General features: G+C 38.5%; 1 protein-coding gene across 1 annotated transcript in view; it reads right to left on the bottom strand.

The window, feature by feature from the left end:
• Positions 1-11,361, bottom strand: part of LOC101171274 (E3 ubiquitin-protein ligase NEURL1) — a 35,993-nt gene extending 24,632 nt beyond the window's left edge. Inside the window, exons 1-3 of the mRNA XM_004077343.4 lie at positions 11,073-11,361; positions 6,657-6,889; positions 3,862-4,183 (exon numbers count right to left, since the gene is read on the bottom strand). Coding sequence (XP_004077391.1) covers positions 3,862-4,183; positions 6,657-6,889; positions 11,073-11,106 — 589 coding nt within the window. The 5' untranslated portion in view covers positions 11,107-11,361. The remainder of the gene's footprint in view (positions 1-3,861; positions 4,184-6,656; positions 6,890-11,072) is intronic.
• Positions 11,362-15,890: the final 4,529 nt, after the last annotated feature.

Here is a 15,890-nt window from a genome sequence, read left to right as displayed (position 1 = left end):
CTGAGTGGAAAGGCTGAGCTTTCAGCCATAGTGAAGCTCCACAGGTCTAATGCATGGTGCACAAAGCTGATTGATGACACCGTCTCCCTTTTAATATTGCAAAAAGAGAACTCAAACTCAAACTTTATTCATTTAGCGCCTTTCAGTTAAAAACACAAAGCGCTTAACATAAAAGCAGATAAAATAATCATAAAAAATGAAGAGCATTGAAGAACAATCTCTTGACACTCTGCCAGACATGTTGGATTCTTCTGTAATAACTAAAGAGACAGGTTGCAAATGAAGCAAGCTGTTGCATGTCTACCCGATCACTACAGCTCTATAAGTGATTAATTGACTCATCCAGCTCAGAGAAACAAACACCAAGCAGATTATCGTGTTGCTGCAGTTAATAGATGTCTTTAACTCACCGGGCTTGGAAGAAAATCCATCATACCTTTTTCGAAACAGAAGATCGGGTGTGGTTTCCACAATCGCATACATATAAGAAAATTCCTGTTGATTTTTTTTTCCTTTGGAAACATGAAGTCATGAATTTGTGCTAACATTAGCTAAAAGTTTCAGATGAACAATTATGTAAAATTTAAACGCAAAAAGGTTTACAATAAAATAACATCAAAAGAACTAGGAGACCTCACTACATCTAGAAACCAGCCTTTTTGCAATGCTGTCTGAAGTCCTACTCCAATCAATTTTTTGATCTAGTGTGAAAGTGTTCGCAATGATCTTAATTATGATTATGACGTTTTTAGCCATAAACAATAAACCTATATTGTTTTCTGGAACATTGTTTCTGCGGATTGGCTGTGATTTATTAGCAATTCACCTCCGAGTTGTGTGTGTGTGTGTGTGTGTGTGTGTGTGGGGGGGGGGGGGGGGGGGGTTGGCTGTTGGCGAGGAGTAAACCTGCCCAACTTCCCATCATCCCTTTATTTACACTCTCTATTCCGGAAGCTTAAAGCTCTTCATACCCTGAACCTAACATTATCAGTGTAACAAAAATGACGAGCAATAGGAGCTACCCAGTCCCAAAACCACAAGTGGATGCATCGGAATGGAGTTCAACAGGGAGCTTGTGGCCCGCCAACTGTAGCAGCTTCACACAAGCTTTATCAAACGGCATTTTTTCGCCTGTTCCTGATTCACAACAATTTGAATTAAAAATATACCCAAATGCAATTTGAATCTTGTTTTTCTTTGTACGTGTCCTCCATCATGAGAAAAATGCACCAATAACATGATTTTTTTAGGAGTGGGTCTTTAAAGAGAAACACCTAACATTTAAAACATCAGAAACCTTTTTGCATGTAATTCTACGAGCAAATAAACCTCAGTGAAGCTCCCTAGATGCTCAGCCGCACACTTACTTCTGTAAACGTCCCAAGAAAAGCACTTTAGTGTGTAAAGATAGCCATGCGAGGAGGGTGATGTAACAGATCCTCCTTAAACTGTATGCACAGGATTGTTGGTCTGGACCATCCCTGAGGCTCAGTTTGATTTCAGGAGTTTAATGTAGCTTCTGTCTTATGCAACATCATCTCAGCTCTAAAGCAGCACTGATCGGAGGGTCATCTTTGACTCTTTGCGTGGATGATTAGCTGCTGAGCTGCAACTACCTAAGAAAAGCCATTGGAAGGACATATAAAAATAAGCTTTTTACTGGAAAAGCTCTGCAAACATTTGAAATACACCCACAGCATTTTACACAGCTTTGTAAAGAGGTATAATAAAGGGAAATAACTACAAGAGAAGAAAAAAAGGAGCGTAAAAGCTCAAAACTTTAAAGATTAATATTCTAAAAAAAAAAAAAAAGAAAAACAAAAGGAATAGAACCAGAGTAAACAAAATCCTGGATTCTCAAAACTGGAGCCTCAGATGACCTTTGACTGTGATTATACTGATCTTTGTGGGCTAAACAAATGGAGTTTAATCATTCAAATAAGTCATCTTCCACAGCAATAAATTTCAGTCAATCCAGTAATGGTCTATTTTTTTGATTTATTGTAAATTAATCACAAAAGCCAAATCAAGGTCACCTTACCAAACCACCAAGCCAATTCATTAGTATACTCCCCATTTGCCTCAACACATAAAAAAAAGAAGGAATGAAGAGATTCATAATTCCCACTTGGGTAGACTGAATCAACAACAGGTGAAATACGAAGAAACCGAACAGCTGGTGCAGCATTAGTTCCAGAGCCCTTTGTAAGCATCATTAAGTTTTAAAAAGCCCACCTCTGTTAAAAGGAAATTACGAGTGCCTTTGCAACACCAGACTTTGATGTGTAATATATTTCAGGGGATAAGTGTTTGCTGAACGACAGCCAGCTCTTGACACTATGCTGGGTCTTTGAGATATACCATGCTCTCAAGGAGTGACGCTATAGGGCCATAGAGAAAAACCTGATAGCACAGTGATCCTTAGGCAGCCAGGCGGAGCAATTTAGCGTTAGCCTCTGGTGTGGGATAAAAGAGATAGATGTAGGAAAACTAATCTGGAAAACTGCGATTTAACCTGGTGACCTCATTGTGGTTTTCTCAGTTTCAAATATGAAAACGTTCAACAATAGACAGACCGTAACATTTGATGAAAGTAGCTGTTTACATGAATGCAAGTTAGAGACAATAAAAGATCCCATGAAGCTGCAATGCAACTTAGATCCAAAGGGTGAGACATTCCAGTGCTCTGATCGTCTTGGGAAACACTGCAGACATGTCATTACCTGACATCATCTCTCCTCTTGGAAGGACCAACCCACGGCTCTTGTTCCTTAACAAAAGCTATGTGCCGGGCAGCACCCGCAGGCCAGTGAACCCCAGATAGTTGCACTCTGGCGCTGGATACCAAGCAGCTTGTCACGAGATAGCAAGCTTCTTGCCATCAACCACACCACAACAAACGAGGTTAAATGGCACTATCTAGACAACGTGGGAGCCTCTTCTATTTTTATTAATGGTGCTGACAGACTATTCTTTAAAGAGACAGCGCGGTTTTTAGAGAAAGTCATGAGGACCTTTCTGGCATGAGGTTGTCTGCCAATCAAAAGCAACAAAGAAAAAGATTGGTGTGGTTCACAATTATGTCTCAATTTGCCTTCTTAGAAATACTTCAACACAGCAAAAAACTGCTGTTAATAATTGAAAAGGACCTGTTTCCCTCTAATTTCTTTGATGTAATGAGCCTTTAAACTGCACTTGCTAAAATAGAGTGAGGTTTTCTGAAATTTCCCCTTTGGGGAAATATCTCTGATACCAAGAACCGCGGTGGTTAAACAGTCTGCCTTATCTTCCACCATCTTTTTCCACTGAAACATTTTCTTAGTGTGGGAAAACCTGTGCAGCTTTAAGTACCATCACATAAAAAAAACTGTCAGGGGTAGAATGGTTTCCAGACTAAGAAAATACAGTAACAAGAGTTCACTGCCTAGCTATAAGCATTGATAGGCAATAGGTAGATAAATTAGCTTGAAGCTCAATCTAAGGATGCTTAGAAGAACCATAAGTATAAAGTGATGATGGACAAAAAGTCAAAAAAGTGGTTCATTTTTAAAATTTTGTAGATCAAATAAAGTGCTAGGTGCCATTATTAGCAGGGAGAAAAAAACAGTTTGATAACATTGTTTGATCTAATCCTGTGTAAAAAACTGTTTTGCAAATTAAATTCAGGTAAGTATAAACTATAAAATAACCCATTAGTGACATTACTTGTAAGGCTAAAGCCTATCTCTTCATGTTTTCTGTAATTGTTTTAGTAATTTAGGGTCAACAGGACTGAATGGTGTGCCAGGTGCCATCAGGTGAGCAGTACGCTACACTTAAAACAGGTTGCAAATATATTATGTTGGGACACATATGACTTACCTAGAAGCTGGATCTCCTTTGTGAGGCCATAGACATCTATGAGAGCCCAGAGAGGTTCACAGATACGTACACCACTGAAAAACTGCGTGGAATGAGAGTCATTGAGCTTGTAGAAAACTCTGCCCTTCTTGTCTACCCAAAACGAGATGATGTTTCCTTCTTCTGAGAGCTCCTCTGGCAGTGCTTTTGCCCAGAAGCCACACTGGGAGACCAGGTCAGGACAAGAATACTTTGGCAGGTTCTCTGGTTGCATCCTTGATGGGTCTTTGGATGTAAAACCAAGGCGCAGAGCTCCACTCCAACAGTACTGCTTTTTGGTGATCTAAAAGGGGCAGTAAAAAAAATAAAACTATTGATTTTATACTACATTTATTGAAAAATAGTGGGAAAAAAGACAGTTTGTTGACTTTGGATAGCAATACTTACAATCACATCTTTATACATCTCCTTATCTAACAGTTTTCAGTAGCACAAATGACATGTACATGTAGTGGATCTGACAGAGTTAAGTTATTGGCCTAAGAAGAAACAGGCGTTCAAGCGACTCTTTTTTTGTCCTGTCCATCAGCTGAGTAAACAGATAAGAGCAGAAAGCCTCTTGTGTTGGACATATTTTACTTTTACAATCGGGTTTATGAATCTTTTGACACAGTGGGTGTTTATTTGAATTAACCCCTTTTGTAATTTAGGCTAAACTTTCTTCATCTTACTTAAATTTGTAACTGATTTTTTTTTTGTTAGACCGGACGTAAAAGACAGGGTGGGAGGAAGAAGAGAGAGGGATGTTGCATAAAGCAACAACCTGTTGGATGTTTATAATCATTACGGTTAGGTTAAGAAGTAATATAAATCTAGAGGGGGGTCTGTCCACACACACATTCAAATGTTATAAACATACCTGTTGGCTCAAAAAATGTTCACAATACAAACATGTCAATATGTACATTATACAACTAGTGTTCACACACGCATACTTATGCCTTTAGACCAACATGTGAAGTATTTCATTCAATCAAGTAAACTATTTGTGCAAAAGTGAGATAGCACCTGTGCTTGAGTAAGTGTTTATGTTCTTCTAAGGTGGATGATGGAATGTAAAAAGAAGGGAGAGTGCCCAGCCATCCCCACACCAAGACCCCTGCCACAGCAGCAGCGGCAGCCAGGTCCCCCCACCAAGAGACAACTTCCAAAGACAAATCTGTGTAAACGCGTATATGCACTTTTTGGACTTCTATTTTCAAAACTCTCGCGTTCACTTGTCGCTACGCAAGGTTTAAGGACAGTTATCGGGTTCTACGTACACAACGGGCATTGAAAGTTTAACCGGTTGAACTTTGACCAATCAGGTACTAGGATTTGGTAGAGACATATGGGTAGCGTCCTTTTCAAAACATGGAAGTGCGAAACGTTTGAAAATCGATCATGAAGGAGAAATTCACAATTACGGTTTGTGCCCAGCTGGAATTATATGACACCAGCTTTTTCATTCATTGGAAGAGAGCTGTGAAAGAAAACACCTGGAGCAAGATTCGCAAGATTTGCACCACCTCAACATTTCACACCAAGCCTTTTCCAACTGTAGGTACAAGCGCTAGTATCAGGTAGCGACAGTCTACAATGAACACCATAAAGTGCATTTAATAATGCCCGATTAGCGTGTTCTTGAGCACTTATCATATTCCAGGTGTGTACGTAGCTTCATGGATAAAAACCCCATTTTGCCTTTATAACTATGTATTAATAATTGTACTGTATTGGTGTATACTTCAGTCAATTGCTGCTACGTAGACAACGTTTTATTAAAATTTTGTTTCAGTTCAGCTTCAGTTGAAATGAAGTTCATAGTTATAAGTGAATAAAAATATGCTTTTAGTTATTGGTAGTATGTCCATGTAAACTTGTTTGTGTGTGAACACTTTTGGAGCCAACAAGTGTGTTTGTAACGTTTGAGTGCGTGTGTGGACAGGCCCCGCCCATTTTCGATTTTTCATGCATCTTAACCTGTCAGTTGTGATTATAAAGCTCCAGCAACTTGTTGCTTTCTGACACTTCATGATCTTACCCTAGCTACAATAAATTAACCCTTTTCCCCCCTTATCGGTCATCCCTCTCTCTTCTTTCCATCTTTTCTTTTCTGTCCGGTCCAACAAAAAATATTTACAAAAATAATTAACATGAATAAAGTTTAGCTGAAATTACAGAAGGAGTTTATTTAAATACACATCTGGTGTATCACAAGATTCATAACCCCTGTTGTAAAAGTAAAATATGTCCAACACAAAAGGCTTTCAGCTCTAATCATATATATGATTTTCTGAACAACAAAAAAAATTCATCAAGATATTTTATGGTTAAGGACTTCAAAGTTACATCTAAGACACATGGAGATTGAAGGATTAAAACTGTTACAGAGATATTTCAGTCTTAAACTACATTTCCATCCTGAGGGCCAAGCCACAAACATTGCTAGCATGTTTTTCAATTACACTACGGCCAGTTACCTTGGTATGTTTACCACCTGCCAATGATTTTGATCTTACTTAAAATTTACTTGAAAGGTAATAATCCTCACATGGCAGCACTTGCCTTGTTCTTTCACTTTAAAGAAGCCTGATTGGTCACATGGAAACTTGTTCTAAACTGCCGTTGCTTAAGCCCATTCAACAGCAGATAGGGCTCAGCGCAAACATACATGCTGCTTCTTAAAGTGACACAAGTGTATTATTACTGCTTGGGTGCCAAATGAAACAAGTGTGAAGTTTGTTTAAAGATAAAATCTCAAAATGAACTCCTACCTTGAGTCGAACCTGCTCATATACAGCAATAGGCCTGTTGCTGAAGGTGATGCCGTTGCAGAAGCTAGACTGTCTCTTGACGGTCCTCTGCGACAAGTCCATGAGAATCTGCGAGCCCTTGGTTCTTGGGTGGAACAGTAGAGGGCCGGACACATTTTCTAACTGCTGGATATAGCGCTTGGACCTGTGGTGGCTTCGGTGGGGCTCCCCGGGTAACGCACCCTTCAGAGAATCTGCAGAAAGCAAGACATTTGGTCAACAAAAATGGACACTAACTAAAAAAAAAAAAAAAAAAAAAAATGGACACTAACAAATACCATGACAGAGAAAATTTTGATGTCAGTGCCACACACCCATAATTGCAAAATAAAAATATCTTTGGTTGCTTGTAAAATTGCGCAAGGTGAACTACATGAGAACTGGTTTAGGGTGAAGAGAAAAAAACCCCAAAAGGACTCAACTGCTAAAGCAATTAAGTTGAACAATGTAACTATAAGACGTTTACTCAAACTGGGCCAATTTCAGCAATTTTCTGTGGCACAGTTTTCTTTCTGTTATTATATCTTTTGCAAGAACTAATTTGTTTTTAATTTGTTTCCCTATTTATTCCCAAGCGGAACAAATTTGACCAATACAAAAGAGAATGGCATAAAGGAAGCTGGAGCAGGATGTGATGAAGGAAAAAAAGAGAGATTTGTTATCCTGATCATGATCTTTCCAGATGATTATGACCATAATGTATGAACAGGTTGGAGCATTATATCCAAAGCTTCTTTAATATTAGAGTGGTATGGCCAAACACGAAAGCCTGCATGACATTAAAACAAACAGTAAACATCTGCGGCTAATTTTTGCTTTGTGTTAGGAATAAAAATAAAACCCGTACAGTACATACCATAGCCTCTGAAAAAGTACCAGAGTATTTGGATTTTTTACCCATGTGAAAATGCAGGTGACTGTTCCTGCACTTCCTTCATAACTTCTATACTTGGGAGGGGTAACAGATAAAGAATTTTTTCAAAGGCATCATGGGATTTATTTCACATGGACTCCCTTTCATTGGATCGACTCTCTTCATCCTTGTTTCCACATTCCTCCTTAAAACACAACTCCAAGGACACTGCGGTTTTGTGGAGGAGGTGTTTTCTCACAGACTTTGGGCACTACTTATGACTTGACAACTGAAAATAAATACATTTATCATCATTCTGTGTGATTTGAGATTTTCTTGTTTTATGCTCAGTCGCCCTTAACATGCCTGCTGTCCATTTGACAGTTCTGAAAAAAATAGAAATTCAAATTTACTCTGCCAAAAATTGAAAATAAACATTTTAAGCCTAATTAACATGTTTTCCACTTGAGAACTGGGTGTACTTTCACACTTAAAAGACTGTGTAGGAGCTGTCTCACTGCAGAAAAAATAAGACTGCAGCTATTCTAACTTTCTAGTGGTAAACCCTGAGAGGTCAATACATTTATGATGCATTGCAGAGCAACTCTACTTGATTGTCTTGACTGGAAACAGCTCATTATGTGATACATTTGTTAAAATAATTGTTGCCACACTCATGGTAATTCAGAGAGGTTCCACAATGAAAGAGGAAAAGAATGGATATAAACTTCAGAGAGAGAAAACAAAAACAGAAAACCCCCAAACGGAGTTATCTTTGTTACACATGTCTAATCCTTTCCTCAAAATTACAAATCAGCAAAGTTCTGCCAAATTTTCTGGGCTCAGAACTGTGTATATGTTAGGATCTGTGCATGCTCTTATCACTGTAGAACAATGCTGAATTGTGCTCTGTGCACAACAGGAGGCTCAAAATCAAGTCATAACAAATCCTCTAACTATATTGCATCTATGATGTCACCTCAGATGTGATGTATTCAGGAAAGCACAACAGGATAGAATTGTCGTCCTTCAACAACTAGGCCTGAGACTGGATGAATATTTCCTGTGAGATTTCAAAACAGAAACACCAGTATCCCCCAGACTTTGTGGACACTTTTAACCTTTACACTTTAATTTTACAGCTAAAACTGTGACTTTGAATAATCTTAATTTTTTTACTCTTAAAAGCCTTTATGTCTGGCTTTTAGCAAAGGCTTCTACAATAAAAGGCATGTACATAAATAAGCGGTTCAATAAAAATACCATACTTGATTTACTGTAAATGACAAGTGGTTACAGCCAAGGATACAGATGATGCACTGAAGTGTGTTTAAAAAGTCATATAACCTGACAGACACAGAGTAAACGGTGGTCAGAGCCTTGGCAGAGGACGGTACCAGTGTAAACGTCAGAGGAGCGACTCAGTGAGGGGCAGCATTACCTAATCCTGCACACACTGGGCTGCCTTTGCTGTCATAACCGGAGAGGACAGCAGAGAGACAATGAGCAGTGCTTGCTTGTACACCTGGCCTCCATCCCTATCTGTGTTTTATCTTGAGGCTTGGGCCCTATAAGAAGACTCAACAGAAGCTCTAATGCAGTGTGACATTTGTATGAAGGCTCAAAAGATATACTCTCAAAAGTTTAAAAAAAAAAAAAAGGCCAGAAGGCGAGTATATGTGTTTAGCATTGGCAGATATGTCATAACTTGTTGGATTTGGCAAGGGGTGCATACTGTTCTCAAGGATTTGCAAAACATTGGGTTTTATCCAAATGGCACAAGGAGGATGATGGCTAGTTGAATGGAAACAAGGTGATTTTATCGTACATTCAATCTACGGTATGTTGAGTGAAATCTTCAATTGCAGCAGCAACAGTTCTAAAAACAAATGTATGAATTAGACAAAAAAAAGAAAAGAAATTGTGAAATGAGAAACATGAGCTTTTGTCTCCTGGAAAGCTTGAGTTTAGGCTGAAACCTCAGCAAAAGCTAGAAACATGAAACAATAAAGCAATAAACGGGGTAAGCCGAAGACGCAGACCTTCGTGACAGCAAACGACTTTGGTCGTGTTCCATCAAACATACAAAAAATGCAATCTTTACTTACAGTGTCAATAGTTAAAATGTATCTCTTGATTTACTTGGCCCATTAACTGTACATTTCACTGTATTTTTCACTTTTTTTTTCTGCGCCAACATGGTCAATAGCATATTCCTTATATAGCACTTTATTAAACCCCAAAGTGCTTTACAGTCACAGTCCAAGGAATCCATGCACATACACATTCACACACTGATGACAGCCCTCCTGTCATGCAAGGCGCTAAGCAGATCAGCAATGTGGAGTTTACTTTGCACATGGGCAGGGAAGGCGAGAACTAAATCTGCGACCTTCTGATCAGGCAAACGTTTTTTTCTTGCCGTCAGACAAATGGCGCGATAAAGATTTAGTTTACCTCGCTGGCCAGCAGTCCAGTCTACATTCCAGGTTTGCACCAATCATCACGTGTGACTACCTGCTGTTTGAGATGGGCGTAGTCCACCAGACAAACCTGTTAGATCTGAGTGAGCACGCCCCCCCATTTTTCCTGACCTTGTGAGTATAGAAACCCAAGTGGGTGAGAACATATATAATATTTCTCGTCTCGCCCATCACAAACAGCTGTGGGAGACTTGTCAGGATGGGCACAAACTTTCTGAGGAAGCCTGGTGGCCAGGGTTCAAATAAAGTAAACTATCTCTAAATCTCTTTATCTATCTGACAAAAAAAACAACAACATAAAAACAAGGGATTCTATGATACAAAAACAATGTACACATTACAAAACAGGGATATTACCTCATTATTGATCATACAAGTCCCCTGCAGGTGAATGAAAGGTGAACAAGTAAAATCTAAATGTGTACCGGCTGAGCAGGAAGGCCTCAAAACATGTCATCAGATCACATGTGTACATTTTTAAGGCCCAGACAGAGCTTCTATAAGGTGTCCTTGTCAGCACCTGTATCATTACTTCACATCAGTGACTCATAACAGGTATTTAGTAAACAGAAAGGATCATGCGAGGGTTCATGTACTGGATATGTGCCAACATTTATTTCCTATTTCTGCACAGTTTATCGTTTTTTTTAAAAACTTGTTTGTTTTCTCTTCCTTATTTTCAAAATGTAACAACTCCTGAGTTGTTACATTTTGAAAAACCAAAGAGGTGTGTTGCCATCAGGCACCTGCAAGGTGCATAGCTGCTGTGCATCCAATAAGTATAACGAACTGTAAGCAGCCTCAAATCATAAAAAATATTTTAGTTTTTAAATTTGAATAGTAAAATATAGTCCAAAAAGGAATAAAATTAAACTTTTCCTACGAACTTGGCAAAGTTCGTTTTCTTTAAACTCACTTTTAAGAGCAGCAGAGCATGAAGGACATACTAAAGAACTGTTTGCATGGAAATTAGAAGGTTATTAGAGGCACAGAGTGACAGACAACTAAAATATCCAGAGTCGTGATGCTCCTTCTCCTTACCGTAGTATGGGATTTTGGTCATCTGACCTCCCATTGCTGCATGCAGTCAGTTAGTCAGTCAGTGTGCGTTCAGCTTCTCTTTGGCAGCGAGTTGGATCCTCAATTCTCACACCTAGAGGCTACGGTTCCTCGGCAGCAGCCACATTATTCTGACACGACGTCTGCAAAAAGAAGGAAAAGGGTCTGAACAGAATTTCAGAGCTGTACTGTCTGTCTCAAGGATCTGCGACGGCGCACAGCCGAGAAGCAACGTCGCGCGCGCAGGAGCGCAGACTCTTGGAGCGGATCAAGCTGAAATTAGCCACTAAAAAAGGTGGGATAAGGGGCGGAGCTTGTTTACGATGTCAACTCCTAAAACAACAATAAAGGCTAGGTCTTCTATTAAAATATTTATGGTGCGAAAAAGAAAACGTACATTTTAGCTCCACGTTTATTTCCATCAGTTTAGAAAATAAATAAATAAATAAATAAAATCACGTTTCTCTGGCACCTGTTGTCATAATCCGGCTGATCAACTCAGGAATCTGTCCACTTCGAATGAAAAAGTAACCTTAAATGGAAAAATAAATGTTGTTTCCCCTTTGCTATTCAAACAGAAATTAAACCCATATTTTAAATAAAACGCAAACAAAGATCTAATTCAAACGTTTTGAAAAGGAAACATCATGGAACAGACAAGAGAGTTAAGGGAGCTTTTAAATTCCATTTAGATTCAGTTTTAGTAGTTTTTTTTGCACATTAAGTGGAAAAAACAAAAGAGCACAGAATTTAGTTTTTACTAGTTTTATTGGTTCATGGAAAACCATGGTTTGATTGGTGTCTCCAAATCCTCCCTGAAGAGTGATTGTAAACGTGTGTGGCTCTGTGATGGACCAGAAACCTCCTTGACCCTGCAGGACAAAGTGGTCAGTGGGGATGAATGCTTTCAGTTCTTTCCTAGAAGGTGAACTTTTCAAAACTGTTGAATTTTGGCGTATGCTTTATAAAGTACACAAACATCTTAACCCAAATATGAACTTTTTTTTATTTGTCATTTAGATAATCACGTTTACATAGTCTCAAAAAGAAGTGTCTGGGTGTATTTGCAGCCCGACTCCTCTTCTGATTTGGCACACACATCTGTAATCCAGGCACCTTTACAGAACACTAATTATCCGCAGAGACGTTCAGGCACAGCCATGTCAAGATCCTACCAAACCTGTAGAGTAAACTTGTTTTCTCAGTGTCTGCTCTTCAAAAATCCCTTATGTGGGTGAAATCTGACAATCACTGCTATCACTATCCATTCAGCGTAAACAAGAAACTCAATGCTTCCTTGTCTTTCTGCTTCATATATTGCTTTATTTTGTCATAAGACCTTTTTTTGGCCTTTACCTGCTCTCACTTGTCAATAGTGTTAGGAACAAGTATTTAGGGGACAAACTGCCTCTCCTTTTTAACAAAAGATCAGTGTTCTGAATTGAAAACTTTGAAGTTCACTTATAAGAGTTTCTGTATTAAAAAAGCTCTTGCCTCAAGGACAGAAGCCTCATTTTTTTTTGTATTGTTATTATTTTATGAACAGGAAAATTAGACTTTGCACAATAAGGTGTTTGGTTTGAGCAAATTATCGTTGGTCATGATGGCCTTCTGTTGCAAAAAGGGCCACATTTCCATTTTGAAACCTAGGATATCAGATGAACATTGGCTTAAAAGCATAAACCAAATCTGAGAAGGTTATATGTGCCATTTGAAAAAGAATTGAAGCTGTAGAAGTTATTCAAGACCAAATCCTTTAAAAACAGTCTATTTGAACATCTTTAGCTTTTAATCAAATTTGATTAAATAAAAAATGCAGAAGTGACCTTAGGATTTTTAACTGGAGCTTATAGTTAATACCATCGTTCTTAATGGAGTCTGACATGCCACCTGATCACAAGGCTGTCGAAATCTGACTGGCTGTATAATAATCCAAGATGAAGCACAGTTCACTCTGAAGTGATGACACATGATGGGTTTTGTCCTGCAGTCATAAGAAAATTGCATGACTTAAATCTGGCACAGATAAACGTTCCTAAAATGATTTAAAGTTAGAAATTATCAATAATAAAATAACAATAACTGTTTTAGGAAATTTGCTGAAATATTCTACAGTTAGAAGTACAAACTATGTTGTTGTTATTCTGTCTAGCTTGCTCAATTCTCATTTTTTAATGGGGTATCTGTTTATAAAATGTACATAGCAACACTATTGTGGATTTTTCTTGAAAAGCATTTTTTAAAATAATTTTCCTATATGTATCCCAGTATTGCAGGGATTCTCTAAACTTGCATTATATTCACAAAAATCTTCAACCTTTTGCCTTTTGACTCTAATCTTGTCTAATTTGTCAGGCATGGACTAAAAAACCAAGTGTTGGGATTGAGACAAGAAGGGCTGAGCAGTTTCATAGACTGTTTATTGCAAGAAGTGATTGTGGTAGATAGCAGATGTTTGGGAAGGGGAATTTGGCAGAAGTGAACAGGGCTGGAATCCAGGAAGCTGAACAAGTTGGAGGCAGACTGGGGATTCTGGAAGCAGAAGGAGATTAAGGTCAACAGACAGCAAAAGTGATCCACCGATTGAGCAATCACTGGAAGGACACTGAAAGTGAGACAATGTCTTCAATGAGTCAGAGAGCTCAGAGAAGGGAAAGCTATAGCCGAATAAGGAACAGCTGTTGGCCAGATCTGAATTGAACATTTCCAAATGTTGAAACTTTGTGGATCTTTATTAACTTTTTAAGTTTCAGGTGGGGGGTTGACTTATTGGTTGGTTTTGATCTGAGGGGTATGAAATACTGTGATTTACTGTATTAGAGAGTACAATGTAAAGGTTTGAGCAGCTTGTGAAGAAAAAAAAATCTTTTCTTTTAGAGGTTTTACTGTTCTACAGTCTTCTTATCTCAATAATCTTTTAAAGTATAAGCCCCTGCAGACCCTGAGGTCCTCCAGCACTGGCCTTTTAGTTGTTCCTAAGGTGAGGACCAAAACTTATGGATGATACTTTGTCCTGCCGCTACAGTGGAACAGCCTGCAGGAGAGCCTCAGGGCCGCAGAGACCATGAAGGATTCCAAGAAGAGGCTCAAGGCCCAACTTTTTATTTTTGTTTAAAGTTTAACCTTATCTGCTCATGGATTTTTTTCTTAATAGTTTTATTATGTTAAATGTATTTACATATATCGTGTGTATATTCTTTTTAATATCTCTCGTATTGTCATTTTAGCCCCAGTGTTTCTTTATAGGGATCCTTTGTGCCAGGGCTTGCTGGTTTGGTCTGGGGTTGTTGCCACGGTTGTCGCCCTTGCTGGAGCGTTTGGGGTCCAACATTGCAGTGTCACAGCTGTGAACTGGACCCCATTGCTGTCCCGGTCTGGGTGGTTACTGGGTCAATGTTTCTGTGACCCAGCTGGCTCCTGGTATGAATAGATTTCCAATATACTGTGTCTTCACAGCAGAGCAAAGCCTTAAGTTTCTTATCTCATCTGTAATCTGTGTGTTGATCTGACTATTTTAATTTTGATGTCTGTTTTTGATTTTAAAGTGCTCCAAGCTGCGCAAGGTATGAGAAGTGCTTTAAAAAAAAAAAAACAAGAAAAAGTTGATTGGATTTGATTTAAACAGGTGCAAAACCGTAAATGAGCTCCTGTGTGGAGCAAAAAACACACAAAAACCTAAACTGATGGCCTCGGTTCAGTTGCAAGTGAATAGTAATGTGTTTCACTACAGTGTGCTGGCAGGTGAAATATTTAGTGATCACAAAGTAAAGCAGCCTGTTTTTCCCTTTTTAACTTCAGAGAAAAATACTCAAAATGAACTTACGGGCAGAGCTGTAAGAAAGCGCAAGTACTCATGTTGAATGTATGCTCTAAGGTACACATTTGTTTCCTTCTTCCTCTGTTTTTCTTCCGCGTCAAAGTTTGTTTGAGGCAACATTACAAGTAAAAGACAAGCTGTTGTGAGTGAATGACTTTTTACAGGCAGATCTTCTGAATAGCAAAAGCAAATCAAAGGAATCAAAACTGATACAAAACAATTCAGAGTAACATTTGTCAAATCAAACGGGGTCTGCTGGACTATCCAGATCTGAATGTGAAAATTGATGTAATTATAATTAATGTAGCTTGGTAAGAAAAATGCTTCTGTTTGTTATTTTAAACTAAGCAATGCAGTGGAATTTTTTGGGTATGCTATTTGGCAACATTCAAGCTTTTTAATGAGTCTATCAGTGATATTTGCAATGAACAATCCTTAGAATTAAATGTTAAGCTCTTTGCAAATGTGAATATCTGAAATGTTTCAAAAGGAATTTATTAACACATAATGGGATTTTTTAGCACAGTGAACTGAACAGACATCAGAAACAATGTGGGAGTAAACCGTCTTCACAATCCTTCATAAAAATGGCTCTTTGGGGACTCTTTGAAGCATTTCTTCCACTATTTTTTTGCGACCCAAATTTTTCTAGCAACCATGTTAATTTTCGAGTTTTATTTTCTGATTTTTTTTGTTTTGTTTTAATGGTAAGTTTCTGTTTATTATTTTATTCACAGATGAACTGGAACACAGTTATAAGATACTAACATGAGTTATGCTGAGCCCCATTTGTTATGATAAAGGACTGGTGTGAGACAGCAGATATCCAGGATGAGGGACTTCACTCAAGCACATTGAGGAACTGGAACAGGCAACGACAAGCAGGGGATTCTGTAAACAAAGGAAGAAAAACTGGTTCCCAATATGAGCGGTTGGAGACAGTTGGAGAGAGATTAACAGTGTGACAGAATTTATAGTCTGGC

Source organism: Oryzias latipes, chromosome 15 (genome assembly GCF_002234675.1).
Source record: "Oryzias latipes chromosome 15, ASM223467v1".
In the NCBI taxonomy this organism is placed as follows: Eukaryota; Metazoa; Chordata; class Actinopteri; order Beloniformes; family Adrianichthyidae; genus Oryzias; species Oryzias latipes.
This window is presented reverse-complemented; position numbering and strand designations above follow the sequence as displayed.